At 35.5% G+C, this 14,898-nt stretch overlaps 1 protein-coding gene across 1 annotated transcript in view; it reads left to right on the top strand.

Annotated features, from left to right (window-relative positions):
• Nucleotides 1-13,439, top strand: part of CD2AP (CD2 associated protein) — a 133,481-nt gene extending 120,042 nt beyond the window's left edge. The window contains exons 15-18 of the mRNA XM_036110581.2: nucleotides 5-106; nucleotides 1,388-1,569; nucleotides 5,286-5,349; nucleotides 10,441-13,439. Of these exons, the coding sequence (XP_035966474.2) occupies nucleotides 5-106; nucleotides 1,388-1,569; nucleotides 5,286-5,349; nucleotides 10,441-10,482 (390 nt within the window). The 3' untranslated portion in view covers nucleotides 10,483-13,439. The remainder of the gene's footprint in view (nucleotides 1-4; nucleotides 107-1,387; nucleotides 1,570-5,285; nucleotides 5,350-10,440) is intronic.
• The last annotated feature ends 1,459 nt before the right edge of the window (nucleotides 13,440-14,898 follow it).

Genomic DNA, 14,898 nt, shown 5'->3' with positions numbered 1-14,898 from the left:
TCAGCCAACTCAAAGCCCAGAAAAAATCTTGAAGTTACCAAAAGAAGAAGATGGTGCCAACTTAAAGCCATCTGAATTTAAAAAGGATTCATGCTATTCTCCAAAGGTGAGGGGCATTGTGGCCTAAGATTTGTATAATTTGTAGGATTCTTTGTGAACACTAAAATTGTGGAATTTAAAGTGTCTTCTAATAATTATTTCTTCTGCCAAGAAATAAAAAAATTCTTGCTAAAAAATTGAGTTACTAAAGTCACACTGTCCTCTGTAGGTCATTTTTTAAAAGAGCTTATTTTAAATGAGTAGTATAAATGTTACACATTTCATATTTTTTAAGGCATAGATCTATCCATCTGTTTCATTTTCCCATTAAACATACACTCTTTAGGCCAGAAGCCATCATTTTTTACTCCTAACCTAGTGTGGTGCACTGAATATATACTGGAATGAGTGGTAGTATACATGGATTCTTCCATTTATTACACGGTGTTAAGACTCTTCTACACTCGGGGCGCCTGGGTGGCTCAGTTGTTAAGCGTCTACCTTCGGCTCAGGTCATGATCCCAGAGTCCTGGGATCGAGCCCCACTTCAGGTCTCCCTGCTCCACGGGAGGCCTGCTTCTCCCTCTCCTACTCCCCCTGCTTGTGTTCCCTCTCTCTCTGTGTCTCTCTTTGTCAAATAAATAAATAAAAATCTTAAAAAAAAAAAAAACTCTTCTAAACTCTTGCATTTTTATTTAAGATAGTATTATCACAACCTATACACATCTTATATTTAAGAAATTCGTGTTTCCTCCTCAAATTCATTCCAAGCAGCATTTGGCTGCTCTTCCAGTTTATCAGATACACTCAATCTGATTCTCTCAACTTGTCAACAGTCGATTGAAATTTTACTTCCTGTTATTTTAGTGAAAATAGTAAAAAGGGCATCAGGCCATGGATTCATTTTAATGCCTCTTCCACGGACTTATTCAATTCTTCATAATTACTTTTAAGTGAAATTCTTTGGATATTTTAAATAATGACTATTTAAAGTGGAGGATCAAAGCAGCACCTTAATAATGCTGATATATTCTTGCCTCTAGATGCTCCACTCGGCAAACCATTCATAAGATAAATCTAATAGGTTTTTCTTTTCTTTTCCACTCTTTAAAAATTATTATTAATAAATCTTTTGACATTTCTCACACAAACTCCTAGTGATTACAAGTTTATTCTTTGGTTGTTTGGTGGTTTTACTAGTTGTGAATACCAAACTGCTTTTTGAATTTCCAAAGTTACCATTTATCTTGAATTATTATTTTAATTATTTACCTCCTTGCTATAAAATTTTTTGAACTTAAACATAAATATAAATACAAAGTAAGAAAATTTTCTATTATGTTTTCAGCCATCTGTGTACCTTTCAACACCTTCAAGTGCTTCTAAACCAAATACGGCTGCTTTTTTAAGTCCATTAGAAATCAAAGCTAAAGTAGAATCAGATGATGGGAAAAAAAATCCCTTGGATGAACTTAGAGCTCAGATTATTGAATTGCTCTGCATTGTAGAAGCGCTGAAAAAGGATCATGGGTAAGTAGCCCTTGTTTTCCTCTTTGAAAACTACTTAACACATATGTAAAGAATTCTTTCAAATTCTATCAAGTAGAGATGTAATCTGCCAAATTTCTGGTATAAGCAAGTATGTTTCCAAAGAAGTTTTCATTAATAGTGCTTCTCTCCTTTCTGCAAAAAACTTGAATTAGGAAACTTGTTCTTGTAGGCTTATTATGGAAAAGGTATATATGTACCCATAATTCAAGGGTAGAAATCTTCTGGTCAAACACATGGGTTAATTAGTCTTAAAAATATTAGGAAAAGTTATATTGTATTTCGGATCTGGACTGTATCTATATGTATATTTACTTTTCAGAGGGACTGGATCACTGTCTCTGTTAGAGTTGAGATTGGTATGTAAATAAAACCAAGGGGTTGGGAATAGGTGATCTTTAAAGCCATTCTCTTAATTCTGAAACTTTTCAATAATAGTATATGGTGAGATCCTAAGTGAAACTTAGGGACTTTTTAGAGTGAAAACAAATGTAAAAGGTCACCTACTATAGCTCCCCTCTTTTCTGTTAACTGAAGAAGTAAAGGTTCAGAGAGGTAAAGCTATTTATCTAAGATTATACAGTTCTTAGAAGGCAGAGCTAGAATTGAAATCATATTTTCTGTTGGTTTAGAGATATTTTTCTAGAACCGTTATTATTTGAGCTTTAGAACTTGTTAACATTAAAAATCAATAAATATAAAAATAAAACTTGTTAACATTTTAAACATAGTTCTACAAAGGCCCAGTAGGTAAAACAGGTCAAAGATGAGCTAATCTAACTGAACCAAGGGTGAGGGTTGGTTCAGGTGCTCTTCCCCTATCTCATCTTCCCCTGTAGCTTCTAAAAGTATTTGATGGTATATGGAATCTGGTATAAAAGTCATTGCCAGAAACCATGCTGCCTCGGAGGTGAATTTACCATTTCTCCCCTAGTTCTCAGTTGGCTCTGGATTCTTTATTAAAAATGATATTGAGGGGTGCCTGGGTGGCTCAATCGGTAAGGTGTCCAAAACTCTTGGTTTCAGCTAAGGTCATGATCTCCTGGGTCATGAGATCAAGCTCCACGTCTGGCTCCACACTCACTGGGGCGTCTGCTTGAGATTCTCTCCTTCTACTCCTCCCCACCATGTGTGTTCTCTCTCTCTCTCTCTCAAATAAGTAAATCTTAAAAAAAAAAAAAAGATACTGAGATTAACAATTGATATATTTGTAGTTGCAGAGCACTTTTACAAACGTCTCTTAGGTAGAACCAAAAAATTTATCTTGAGTGACTACTTAAAAAATATATTTGCATATATATAGAGAGAGAAAGAGAGGGAGAGAGAGAGTGTTTTTAATTTGATACATGATGGGTCTTTTCTTTACTCTTCGGTTTATCTGTCTGAATCCTGCGGAATTTTTTTTACAGATTCTGCAATGTACACATTATAAACTGTAAGTTCATTCATCTAGGAAGTATTTATTGAACACCATCCATGTATAAGTTAGAGAACTCTCCTAATTTGTTGATTTGTGAAGGAGAGGAGGCAAATAGGATTGCAGGTCACTCTGGGTATCAGAGGTACTGGTAATAATAATTTATTTCTTGAGCTGACTTGGAATTCTTAGGTTTTTTAATTATTTTATCTTTATAGCTTACAAATACATAGTCTTTATGCATTCAGTATTAGAATCTAAAATGTTTAGAACAAATCATTAAAAAAATTGAAGGTTCTTGACATGGAATGATTGACAGAGAAATATATTAGTAATCTATTTCTTTAGTTGAAAAGTTATAGAACAAGATATATAGTTTGATCTGTTCCTGTAAAAGGAAAACAATGTTACATAAAAATTTTATATTCACAAATGTGTTTTTAAAAATAAAAATGTGATAGATAAACAGCGGGATAAATATTTTTAGGAATAGATCCTCATTTAGATATAATTTAAATGTATAATAAACTCAAAGTAATAGAATAATTAGAAAATGGAAGCATTATTTAATTTAATGGTAACATTTTAGAAATACAAAGTTAATATTTTAGCACATTTTCTATCATGTACCAAAATAAACTCTAGATAAATTAAGTATTTAAATTATAATTTAAATTGAAACAGTAGAACATTTATTCTCAATATAAATAGTTTTATAATCATTAAAACCACAGAAGAAACTAGTTTTGAAACTATAGAATTTAAAAGTTCCTTTCTGGGGCGCCCGGGTGGCTCAGTCGGTTAAGCGGCTGCCTTTTGGCTCAGGTCATGATCCCAGGGTCCTGGGATTGAGCCCCGCATCGGGCTCCCTGCTCGGCGGGAAACCTGCTTCTCCCTCTCCCACTCCCCCCCTACTTGTGTTCCCTCTCTCGCTGTCTCTCTGTCTGTCAAATAAATAAATAAAATCTTTAAAAAAAAATAAATAAATAAAAGTTCCTTTCTTTTTCATATAGTCTTTCTTCCTGAGCATTTTCATGTGTTTTTCAAGCTATTATTTCTATAATACTTTTTTTTTTTTTAAGATTTTATTTATCTATTTGACAGAGAGAGAGAGAGCGAGGGAGGGAACACAAGCGGGGGAATGGGAGAGGGAGAAGCAGGCTTCCCACCGAGCAGGGAGCCCAATGCGGGGCTCGATCCCAGGACCCTGGGATCATGACCTGAGCCAAAGGCAGCCGCTTAACAACTGAGCTACCCGGGTGCCCCTCTATAATACTCTTGAAGAGAATTTTCCTAGCATATGTCAGAAAGCTGTGAAAATGTCCCTACTTTTTGATTTAGAAATTTGATATGCTGGTATATTCATGATGTTAAATAAAATTCCTATTCTTTCCATCTCCCCCCAAAAAGCAATAACCAGAAAACCTGGATATTTGAGTGTCAAGCAACAATTATCAGAAATATGATAATTTTAGCAGCCTGGAAATATTTTAAAATACTTTGTGAAAAGACATAATATGGAATATATACTTAGAGCTGTGGAGGGAAGATGACTATATAAAAAAAGACGAGAACACAGAAAAATACAAACATGAGTTAAGGAGGATGGATTGTTGGCTAAAGTTTGTTTATTGGTCTGGTAATTTTATTTATTTATTTTTTAATGATTTTATTTATTAGAGAGAGAGAGAGCACGCACGAGAGGGGGAGGGCCAGAGGGAGAAGCAGATTCCCCGCTGGGCAGGGAGCCTGACGTGGGGCTGGATCCCAGGACCCTGGGATAATGACCTGAGCTGAAGGCAGACACTTAACTGACTGAGCCACCCAGGCACCCCTGGTTTGGTAATTTTAATGTAATATTTAATTTTAAAAAAATAGAGAAAGAGAAATGTAAAGTACAGATAACCCTGTTAAATAATTTGCCTTGTACTGTGACGTGTTTTGACATTACCAAATTGCTTGGGCTTTAGAGTGTCCAGCCTGGAAAATGCATGATTCTAAAGGCCAATTATTATTTCTTTATTTTATCATGAGCTGCTTTCTCTATTCACTTAAATTCTTTATCACAGATAGGTTTGCCATGGTCTTGCTGAGGTTTTTTTTAACTGTTGTATTGAACCATTCCATTAGTGAATTTGAAATTTTTCTTGATCAATATGGCTATTTTCTTTAAAACGTTTTCCCCTTGTTTTGGTATGTCAGGTAACAGAGATCCTGTTAACATTAGTCAAATATATTGTTTAAATGAAAGACTTAACAGTAATAAATAGTTTGTTTTTAGGAAAGAACTGGAAAAACTACGAAAGGATTTGGAAGAGGAGAAGGCAATGAGAAGTAATCTAGAGGTAATTCATTTCTCCTAACATTGAGATTGTAGTCAGCATAAACTAGGTGTGTTTTCCCATCTCTGCTAGGTGATTGGGTTCACTACAAATTATGCTATCCTACTTAAGTTGGACACTCCCTGCTGCTTGATAGCCATTTAACTAATCTTTTGTTGACTCCCTGTCACATTCCATTAATTCATGCAGCAATTTTTTTTGAGCACTAGCTCTCAGGCAATGTGTGAGAGGCATAAGGTATACATTCATAAATAAAACAAACATGGTTCTGGCCTTGTAAGAGTGTGTAGTTCTAGATCTTTTGCATTCTTGCTTTCTTGAACTATTTCTTTTTTTTCCACAGTTAAACTTTTTTCTTTTTCTTTTCTTTTTTTTTTTTTTTTTTTTTTTGCCTGGAGGCAAGGGTGGTGGGGGTGAGGGTGGTAATGGGATGGCTATAGATTTGTTGACTTGATGTCTCACTGAGCATTTACTTCGTAACTATAAAGTCATCATCTTCACTCTTTGCTGATGACTACAGTTTCACTTATTTTCCTTAACTTTTTTTCCATCTGCTCCATCCATGCTTACTTTGGTCTTCATTTGTATTCTTATTTGCTGCATATTTCAGAGAAAGTGTACTCTGCCTTTTTTCAGAAGCTCTTCCCATTCTGTACTTAAGTATTTCATATGCTTCCCTATTTTTACCTTCCCTTGTTGCTTACCTTATTTCTCTTGTTAGCATTGTGAAACAGAACATGGGACTTCGTAAAAACAAAACAAAACAACAACCAAAGAAAACCTTGCGCCCCTCTTCTGACTTACACTGGTGACTTTCAGCTCTAAACTGTGTGTCAGTTAGCTCGGCACCTCCTGCGCGTTCTCTCGGTGGCGCACGCACAGCGTGGAGGGGTTGTTGTTCCTGCTCCTGCGCGTTCTCTCGGTGGCGCACGCACAGCGTGGAGGGGTTGTTGTTCCCGCTCCTGCGCGTTCTCTCGGTGGCGCACGCACAGCGTGGAGGGGTTGTTGTTCCCGCTCCTGCGCGTTCTCTCGGTGGCGCACGCACAGCGTGGAGGGGTTGTTGTTCCCGCTCCTGCGCGTTCTCTCGGTGGCGCACGTACAGCGTGGAGGGGTTGTTGTTCCCGCTCCTGCGCGTTCTCTCGGTGGCGCACGCACAGCGTGGAGGGGTTGTTGTTCCCGCTCCTGCGCGTTCTCTCGGTGGCGCACGCACAGCGTGGAGGGGTTGTTGTTCCCGCTCCTGCGCGTTCTCTCGGTGGCGCACGCACAGCGTGGAGGGGTTGTTGTTCCCGCTCCTGCGCGTTCTCTCGGTGGCGCACGCACAGCGTGGAGGGGTTGTTGTTCCCGCTCCTGCGCGTTCTCTCGGTGGCGCACGCACAGCGTGGAGGGGTTGTTGTTCCCGCTCCTGCGCGTTCTCTCGGTGGCGCACGTACAGCGTGTAGGGGTTGTTGTTCCTGCTTTAAGGATGAGCAGACTAGGGTGTAGAGCGATTAAATCAGCAGTTGGGCTGAAATTTTTAACAGAAACAGCCAGACTTCAGAAACTTTGCTCTCAGGGATTAAGTTATACTCTTTGAACTTGAGGAAGTCACTTAGCTGCCTTTTAGTTTTAGTTGTTGAGATAATATATGTGAAGGTCTTTGGTAAATTATCAAAACTCCATTTTCACTCTTACATCTGATGTATTCCTTTTATTGTCACTTGCCCTTTTTCCATGAAAATCCTCAGTTTTTCCCCGATTTCAAAAAACCAAAGCCCAGGGGCGCCTGGGTGGCTCAGTTGGTTAAGCGACTGCCTTCGGCTCAGGTCATGATCCTGGAGTCCCTGGATCGAGTCCCGCATCGGGCTCCCTGCTCAGCGAGGAGCCTGCTTCTCCCTCTGACCCTCCCCCCTCTCACGTGCTCTCTCTCTCATTCTCTCTGTCTCAAATAAATAAATAAAATCTTTAAAAAAAAAAAAACAAAAAAAAAACAAAAAAAAAACCAAAGCCCTCTTTCAGGTCCAGCTGCCCTCTTAATCTGTAGTTTTCACTTTCCATTTGCGTTTCATTTGCTGCAAAATAAACAACCAAAAAAAAGTGTACGTTTGTGGTCTCTAATTCTTCACCTTTAATTCAGTCATTAACAACTCTTACATTTTAGGTTTACTGAAGGCAACTCCAGTGTCTCCAGTTTCTACAGCATTTCACATTTTTAAATCTGTTGCCACTCTTTCTGTCATGGTTTATGTGATCCTGCATTCTTTTGTTTCAGTCCACCTCTCAGCCTCCTCTTCTTTTCTCTAAGTGAAATGTTCCTTCAGAGCTGTCCTTGGCCCTCCTCTCAGCATCTCCTCACTCTTTTCCTACCTGTGCCCTCAAGCATCGTGATTAGCTCTCGTGCCTCTCCCATCTGAATCTAATTCTCTTTTCCCAGCTTCTGTCCTGTTTCCAGCTGCTCGTCTCCCTGGTTGTTGCACTGTGATCTTAGAACTAGCATGTACCCTTTTACAGAGGTTTATCATCTTCCTTTCCTGCTTTTCCGATTTTCTGTTTCTGTTGATCATTTCATTGCCTTTCAAGTCTTACAGACATAGTACTTCCATTCTAGTTCCATTCACATTCAGGCCAGTTAGCTTTACTCCCTCACCTTTATCACCTTGTTCCTAGTATTTCTGTCCTTTTCCCATGCTCTTTATCTTCTCTTTAGCTGTTTAAGTTTCTCTCATTCTTATCTCAAATTAATCTTCCTTTATTTAGTACTTTCAAGAACTTTCTGTTACTTGCTGAATAAAGTTCAGACTTCTCAACTTAGCGTGTGAGGTCTTTTATGTCTTGGTCCTGGTTTATCTTTTCTTGCTTGCAGATCCTCAGTTGTCCCTCACAGTTAATTCGTCTGAATTTTTGCTCTTACTGTATTTTCTTGGATTTTCCTTTTATTTCATCTTCTCATGCGTAAGTTCTACAGATTCTGAAAGCTTACCTCCAGCAGTCACCCTCATTAAGTTAGTACCCATCTTCCTCTGATTTAAAAATAATTTTGTCTTCTTCGAAATTCATGTCCTTTATTTTGAAAAGGATAAATAAGTAATAATTTTCTATCTTATCACTGATATTATAGACTTATTTTGCCCATCTTCTAGACTGTAAGACTGTTTTGAGGGTGTATCTGTCTGTTCCATCTTTGTCCATAGCTCCTAGCAAAGTGCTATATACATATTAGACAGCTAATTTTTGTCAAAGAATACATATTTAAAATGTCTTAAATTCCCAGTGTGTAACACAGTAGAAATTCAGAAATTAAAAACAAGTTTCTTGATTTTTATTTCTTGTATTTCCTACATACACATATTCATATATGAAAATAAGGTGTTATAAGCAAGAGGAACTAATACAGTGTTAAATTTCTATATATGATTTAATTTGTCATAAAAATTATGACAAGTCAAATGACTTTCATTTTTGAAGAATTTTATTTGATTCAGTTTTTTAGCAAAATCAGCTGTTACTTAGACTCGCACTGATTTGTATTATAATTTTTTTTTGCCTAATGGGGAAAGTTTGACCCTTGTATTTATAAAAGCATACTTAATAAGACAGAGTTTTAAGATCATACATTGAAAGGAGAAATTCTATTTCCCTAAAGATTAAAAGTAGTACTTTGAACTATGAAGTTAACGTACAGTATTAAATTATACTGAGGAATGATAAAAGGACTAAAGATGAACAATGAACATAGAAGTGCTAGAAGAGAAACTCTAGCAGTAAAAATATTTGCTTGATATCTAAATTTATGTGACAGCCTATAAGGAGTATTACTGATTGATGCAGGGTTGTTCTTTCTGTCCCCTACTCCTTTTTTCACCAGTGTTTTTTTCCCCCCATTTTCTTTGCATCCTTGCTTGTTAAAATTGGTATAGTTGGTTCATGTATCTTTGGAATAGAGATGATAATAGCACATCATGATGAAGATTGAAGGTATTTTGTCTCAATCCAGGCTGAAGACCAAGGCTTGTCCCAAACTAGTGCTGTTAAAATATTTACCTAATAATCATATTAGTGGAAGATTAATATCAGGAAAGATCCTAGAATTAACAAACCATATTTGAATGATTAGAATCCCTTAGGAGATTCTGAGCATACTGAAATTATACATTTTGACTGGCAAAGTGCTTATCATTTAATAATGAATTATTTGTCAGAGTTTAGCTATAGCATGTATTACTTGTATGCAGCACTGGGGACAGGGATGGTGCTATCAGGAGAAGGTAAGGCCTAAATATTTCCACATGCAGTGAAAGGTCAGAGATCATCAAAACCTTATATAATTGGGGAGAGTAAAAAACTGGGCTTCAGAGCCTTAGACCCAATCAGTGCAAGTTCTGTACCACTTGCTAATGTGGACACTTGGCATGGTATTTAATCATGATTTGTAATATATCAGAATTAAATAACCACAGTTATTGTGAACATGTACTGAATTTTCCTAATTTTCTTAAGTTTCTTAAATGTGAATTTCTGTTAAGTGAAGGATGTCTTCTGCCTAAAGGTGGAAATATTTCCAACACATTGACTGAATCTTAGAGATATTCCTGGGTTTTAAAAAGAATTTAATCTAGAACATAACTGTTTACAGATGAGGAAATTAAGACCAAATGAGGTTAAGGGATTTGCCAATTTCACTAGGTAGTAAGTGAAAAACATAGGACTAAACTGGTCTTTATTATCATTTTTCAGTTCTTTACTGCCCCCCCCCTTTGTTTAATTATAGGTACTTGTACATTTCTTAATTTGGTTTCAAGGATTCTCTTGTTCTTTGGAGGGCTGATTTTATGACAGTATTTTTTCAGATAATCCCATTCCTTAATATTGTTCTGGCTGAAACAACTGTAGTTGTTTTGTGGTTGTCTCCTGCCATTTAGGAACTTGTATTAGGAACTTGTGATGTGTTCTTCTGGTAAACTTTTTCTATATTGATCACACCATTGGAAATTGGATTTTAGAATGGAAATCAAAATCTGGAGTCTTCAAAGTATTATTGGATCTTAATGACATAGGATAAAATAAAGAAATTTGACTAAAGATATTTTATTTATTGTCAACTTATGTTTTATATCTTAGGTGGAAATAGAGAAGCTGAAAAAAGCAGTCCTGTCTTCTTAAAATGGCATGGCCCCGTGTTCTTAAGGTTCCAGGGATTCAGAAGCAACACTATGAATTTCAACTGACTTGTTACTTAAAAATAACAAATGCTGTTGTCCTGATAAAGAAATATGAGTATTTGAACTATAATCTATAGAAAAGTAGGGAGAGGGTGGATTTTTTTTTATATATATTTTGTTTTGCCAATATGAAAAAAGAAGAGGCCTTATTTCTTATGTGCTGGAATTGCAAACTTTTTTTTTTTTTAGTTTGCTTGAAAATACTACTGAATCTGTATAAAAAGGAAAGAAAGTTCACAATAGTCTTTTTATTGAAACTTGTAGTATTATTTTTAAAGAGATCTATACTATAAATATGGTGATATCTTTACAAATAATCTGTAAAATATACTATTTGAGAGGGACAAATTAGCTTTATAGTAACTATAGCCACTACTTTTCCCATAATACATAAGGGATATAAACTTTGTATATATATATATTTTTTACTTTTAGCTTCTTACCCAGGATTACACTGTTGTGCCTGTTTGTTTGCAGTGCTGTTTATACTCTGGGTGGTGAAATAGGAGTTTCCTAGCTATAAACCAGATTATTCACCCAAGCATATAGTAATAACTAATGAAACAACCAAAATAATTTCTTCAATTTTTAGAATATTTTATATTGCTTGCACTATAGGATTCATAAAAGGAATTTAGTTAAAACGTATTGGATTGTTAACTATATTTGGGAAAATACGAGCTATATTTTAAATTCATTAGGTCGAGGAACTAAAAATGTCAATTTAACCCTTAACCTGTGCCTAGAAACTACAGCACATATAATATGCAAACACCAGCCTTATTGCTGTACTTTTCTGCTTATTTTACAGGCTCAGATATTACTCATTTTGTGATCTTGTGATTGAGTTCTTCATGCTCCTCCCTCTGATTTTTAATAATGGTAATATGAGGAGAACAAAATTCAGAACATTGAGAACTTCGGTGTGAGGTTTCATACTTTGACAAATTATCATCATGTAAATACTCAGGTTTTACAATGTGTAGTTTACCTAAAAGACCAAACTAACTGGTGGAGATATTTTAGGCTGTCATTTAGGTACCAGGGTGTTAGTATATCATAAAACATAACAGTACAGCTTATTTAAAACCAAATATAGTTGACCATATTCAAAATGCATTTTCACAGGATGGATGAATTAGTAATTTCTTCAGAGTCACTTATGAACAGTTGAACGTTTTAAAATGTTGTTTCTATAGATAACATGTCTTAAAATATGTGGGTTTATATTAAAAACTGAAAAATTGACTTTTCATTTATAAAAAAATTAGATTTTAAGCTTTATTATAGCAAAGACTTTCAGATTTTGAGTACCACCTATCATGCTTCTGTTTTGTGTTATTTTAAACGACCAAACCAATATTTTCCTTTAAGTTTTAATCTTATATACTGAAATCTTGTGTTAATGAAATTTTGCCATGTTGTCTCACATAAAAGAGAACTGAAGTAGAAAATAATAGAAATTCCAGGAATTACTTAATGTTAAATTCAGGAAACATGATTGTGCATTGAGTATGTACATTTTAACTCTTTAAAGAGTCCTTGGGCTTTTCTGATTAGGTCACTACTGAACGAAATTGTTTACTCCTATCCTAATATTTTTAAATGACTTGTCGAATGATTTCCTTCTTGCTAAAAAAATTAGATTTTCTTTTTTTTTATTTTATGTTATTTAGATTTTATTTTCTTTTAATTAAGTCCTTAGGTAGAAATAAAAACATTGTATCCTAGAAATCATTCTCCAGCTTTCTGACTGGAACATCTATTAAGTGACCCCTCTTCACCCTGATAATGGGGTGAGGGAAGTTTCCAGCAGATTTCAGATGGTTCTTAAAGTTTTTCTTGGTCATTTTCTCACTAGTGCATAAAATGAAGGTGGTCATGAATGCTGACATACATTTAAAGTATCTGCTTTGTATACTCCTCAGTCAGAATAGAAATTAAAGTACTGTGTCTCTATTGGAAAATTATTGTGGCTCTATTTTTCTGCCCTTGATCAAAAAGTAAAGTTCTTAAAGCCAAACTCAAGGGAAAAATGATTACTTCAATCTAGCAATTTACCAGTATTTGCTCTTGTTGTGGGAATTTTATTATTTTTATTCATAAAGTTCATATCAAAAAATAGCCTTTATTTGGGGATAAATCATTGTTTTTTCTATGAGTGAGTATAAATGACAGACTAGAGATGAACAGCGTAGAATCTGTCATTGCCAAATTATTAGTGAATGTATTTTTCAGGTCTGCTATTCTTTGAAACACATAATATTACTAATTTTCCTACTTGTATTTCAATATTGGAAGTATTGTGTGTGTGTGTGTGTGTGTGTGTGTGCTTGCTTGTGTGTGACCACCAAGCTTTAGTGGTTGGTCTTACTATAAAGGTGTTACCTCTTTACAAAATGTAAGTCTGAAGATAGGAAGAGAATGGGGGTTCTCTTTTTTATGCTTTACTGTGATCACAGGGGGGAAAAAAAAACCCAAGTGCTCTCTTGAGTTGTTGGTAAACATTTTGTGCTTGCGTTTAAACTTGAAATGTATGAACAGAATAAGACAATCAGTTAAAATCAGAAATGAGAAGCGTTAAAAATTTAATGGCCTTGTTTTGCTGTAGCAATAAAATGACCAAGTGCAATGATTTGATTTAATAAAATCATCTTTTAAAAGTTGCTGCTATGAATATTTTTAGCCATAAAACTTTACCCTTGTTTTAGCCTGACTTGCCTTCAGTAACTATTATGTAATGCAGTTGGCGTTGTGGTATTCTAACATTCCAAAAAAATAAAAATAATATATATGTGGGGAAACTCAAAATAGTATACTTCACTGACTTGTTTACAGGTGCTGTAAAAAAGCATGCTTCTCCCTCAAGAAGAAAAACAATAAAGAATGGTATTGCCAGTTGTGTTGGTCTTTATTAATTTTTCATTCACATCAGCATATGTTTATTGCAAATTGAAAATTCTATTACTTTGAGTTTTCCAAATAAGGGAAACAATGTAAATAGTAAAATGAAAGCATTGAAAGTTCTAGACCTACGTGACTTTTACTGAACCTTTGCGAGTCTCTTTTCCCCCTGAAACTGTGAGATGATAATTTCTACCTCACAAGTTTATTGGGATAATTTGAAATGATGTATATATAAGTATGTTGCAGAATACTTGGCATAGAGTGGATTTTTTTTTTTTTTTAGTGGAAGTTTCTGTTATACTTTTCTATGATGTAAATTAGATAAGATTTAAAAGAAAGGCATAGTAGTTCTTCTCCCCCTGTTTTTGAGTACAGCATCTCTTTCTTTTGGGGGAGATAGCTCCTTATATTTGCATTATATTCAAATAGAACTGCTACCATCTTAAAGATTCTGCCTCCCTGACCACCCAGTGATTGACCCAAGGGAGAGTACTTTGCCCAAATTGAGTTCCTGACTTAGAGACTGATTGTAAAAATTTGAAAGAAAAAAATTTTTTTTCTTTCTTTTTTTTTTTTGAAACAGCACTGGTCTCAGCATGGGAGTGCTCTCAGTTAATAGTCTGTCATCTGGAAAAAGCTGATTTGGAAGAACAGATCTTTAAATAGAGCATAAAGAGATGGAAACAATCCAGAGAATTTTAAAACTGATTACAGTCCTTCCTAAATCCCAGCTATCCATCCACTGCTTGGTTCCTTAAGCATAAACTTGCTCTTAAATTTTTTGGGTTTCTGATCTCGCAACTGGAAGTCCTGGTAAAATAAAAAAACAAAGAGTCCAGAAGACATCAAGGCCCATGTACTCTTGCTGAAAATATGCCACATACACGACTGTAGGCTTTTTAGGAATCCCCTGAAGATTTGAATCCTAGAAAAGGGATAAGACACCAATATGAAGTAATACAGAAAAAAAAAAAAAGTGGCAAGTCATTTAAGTTAAAAATGTAGTTTGAAAATTTCTACATGCTTCTTACTGGCCTTGATAAACACTAGGCATAAATTAAGCCTGCCAGGTACAGGATGGTGAAGTTTTGGATTATAGAATTTTATTTTTTATTTTTATTGGTGTGGGAAACAAAGGCAGAAGGAAATGTAGATAAGATTAAATGTCCTTATAACCTGCAGCCCATTGACAAATACTTGAGGCCGGCAGAGTATAATGTTCCTCCAGGAAGTTCCCAATTGTCTTAGTATTAATACCTTGCTAGAGGGAAAAAGAGCCTTGGTTTGACAACAGCAAGACCTCCAGTATCCTGTGAGTCTTCTTTAGCATAATGAAAATCCTTTTGAAACTTCCCTTATCTTTACTTCCCCCACCCCCAAAGTATAAAATCAGTTGTTCCTCACAGTCCCAGGGCCTCAGCTCCTTCTCGTCCCCGTGCTCTAGTAAAAC

The sequence above is a fragment of the Halichoerus grypus genome, chromosome 9, assembly GCF_964656455.1.
Source record: "Halichoerus grypus chromosome 9, mHalGry1.hap1.1, whole genome shotgun sequence".
Classification (NCBI taxonomy): domain Eukaryota; kingdom Metazoa; phylum Chordata; class Mammalia; order Carnivora; family Phocidae; genus Halichoerus; species Halichoerus grypus.
The sequence above is the reverse complement of the archived record's forward strand: the minus strand, read 5'-3'. Positions and strand labels throughout refer to the sequence as shown.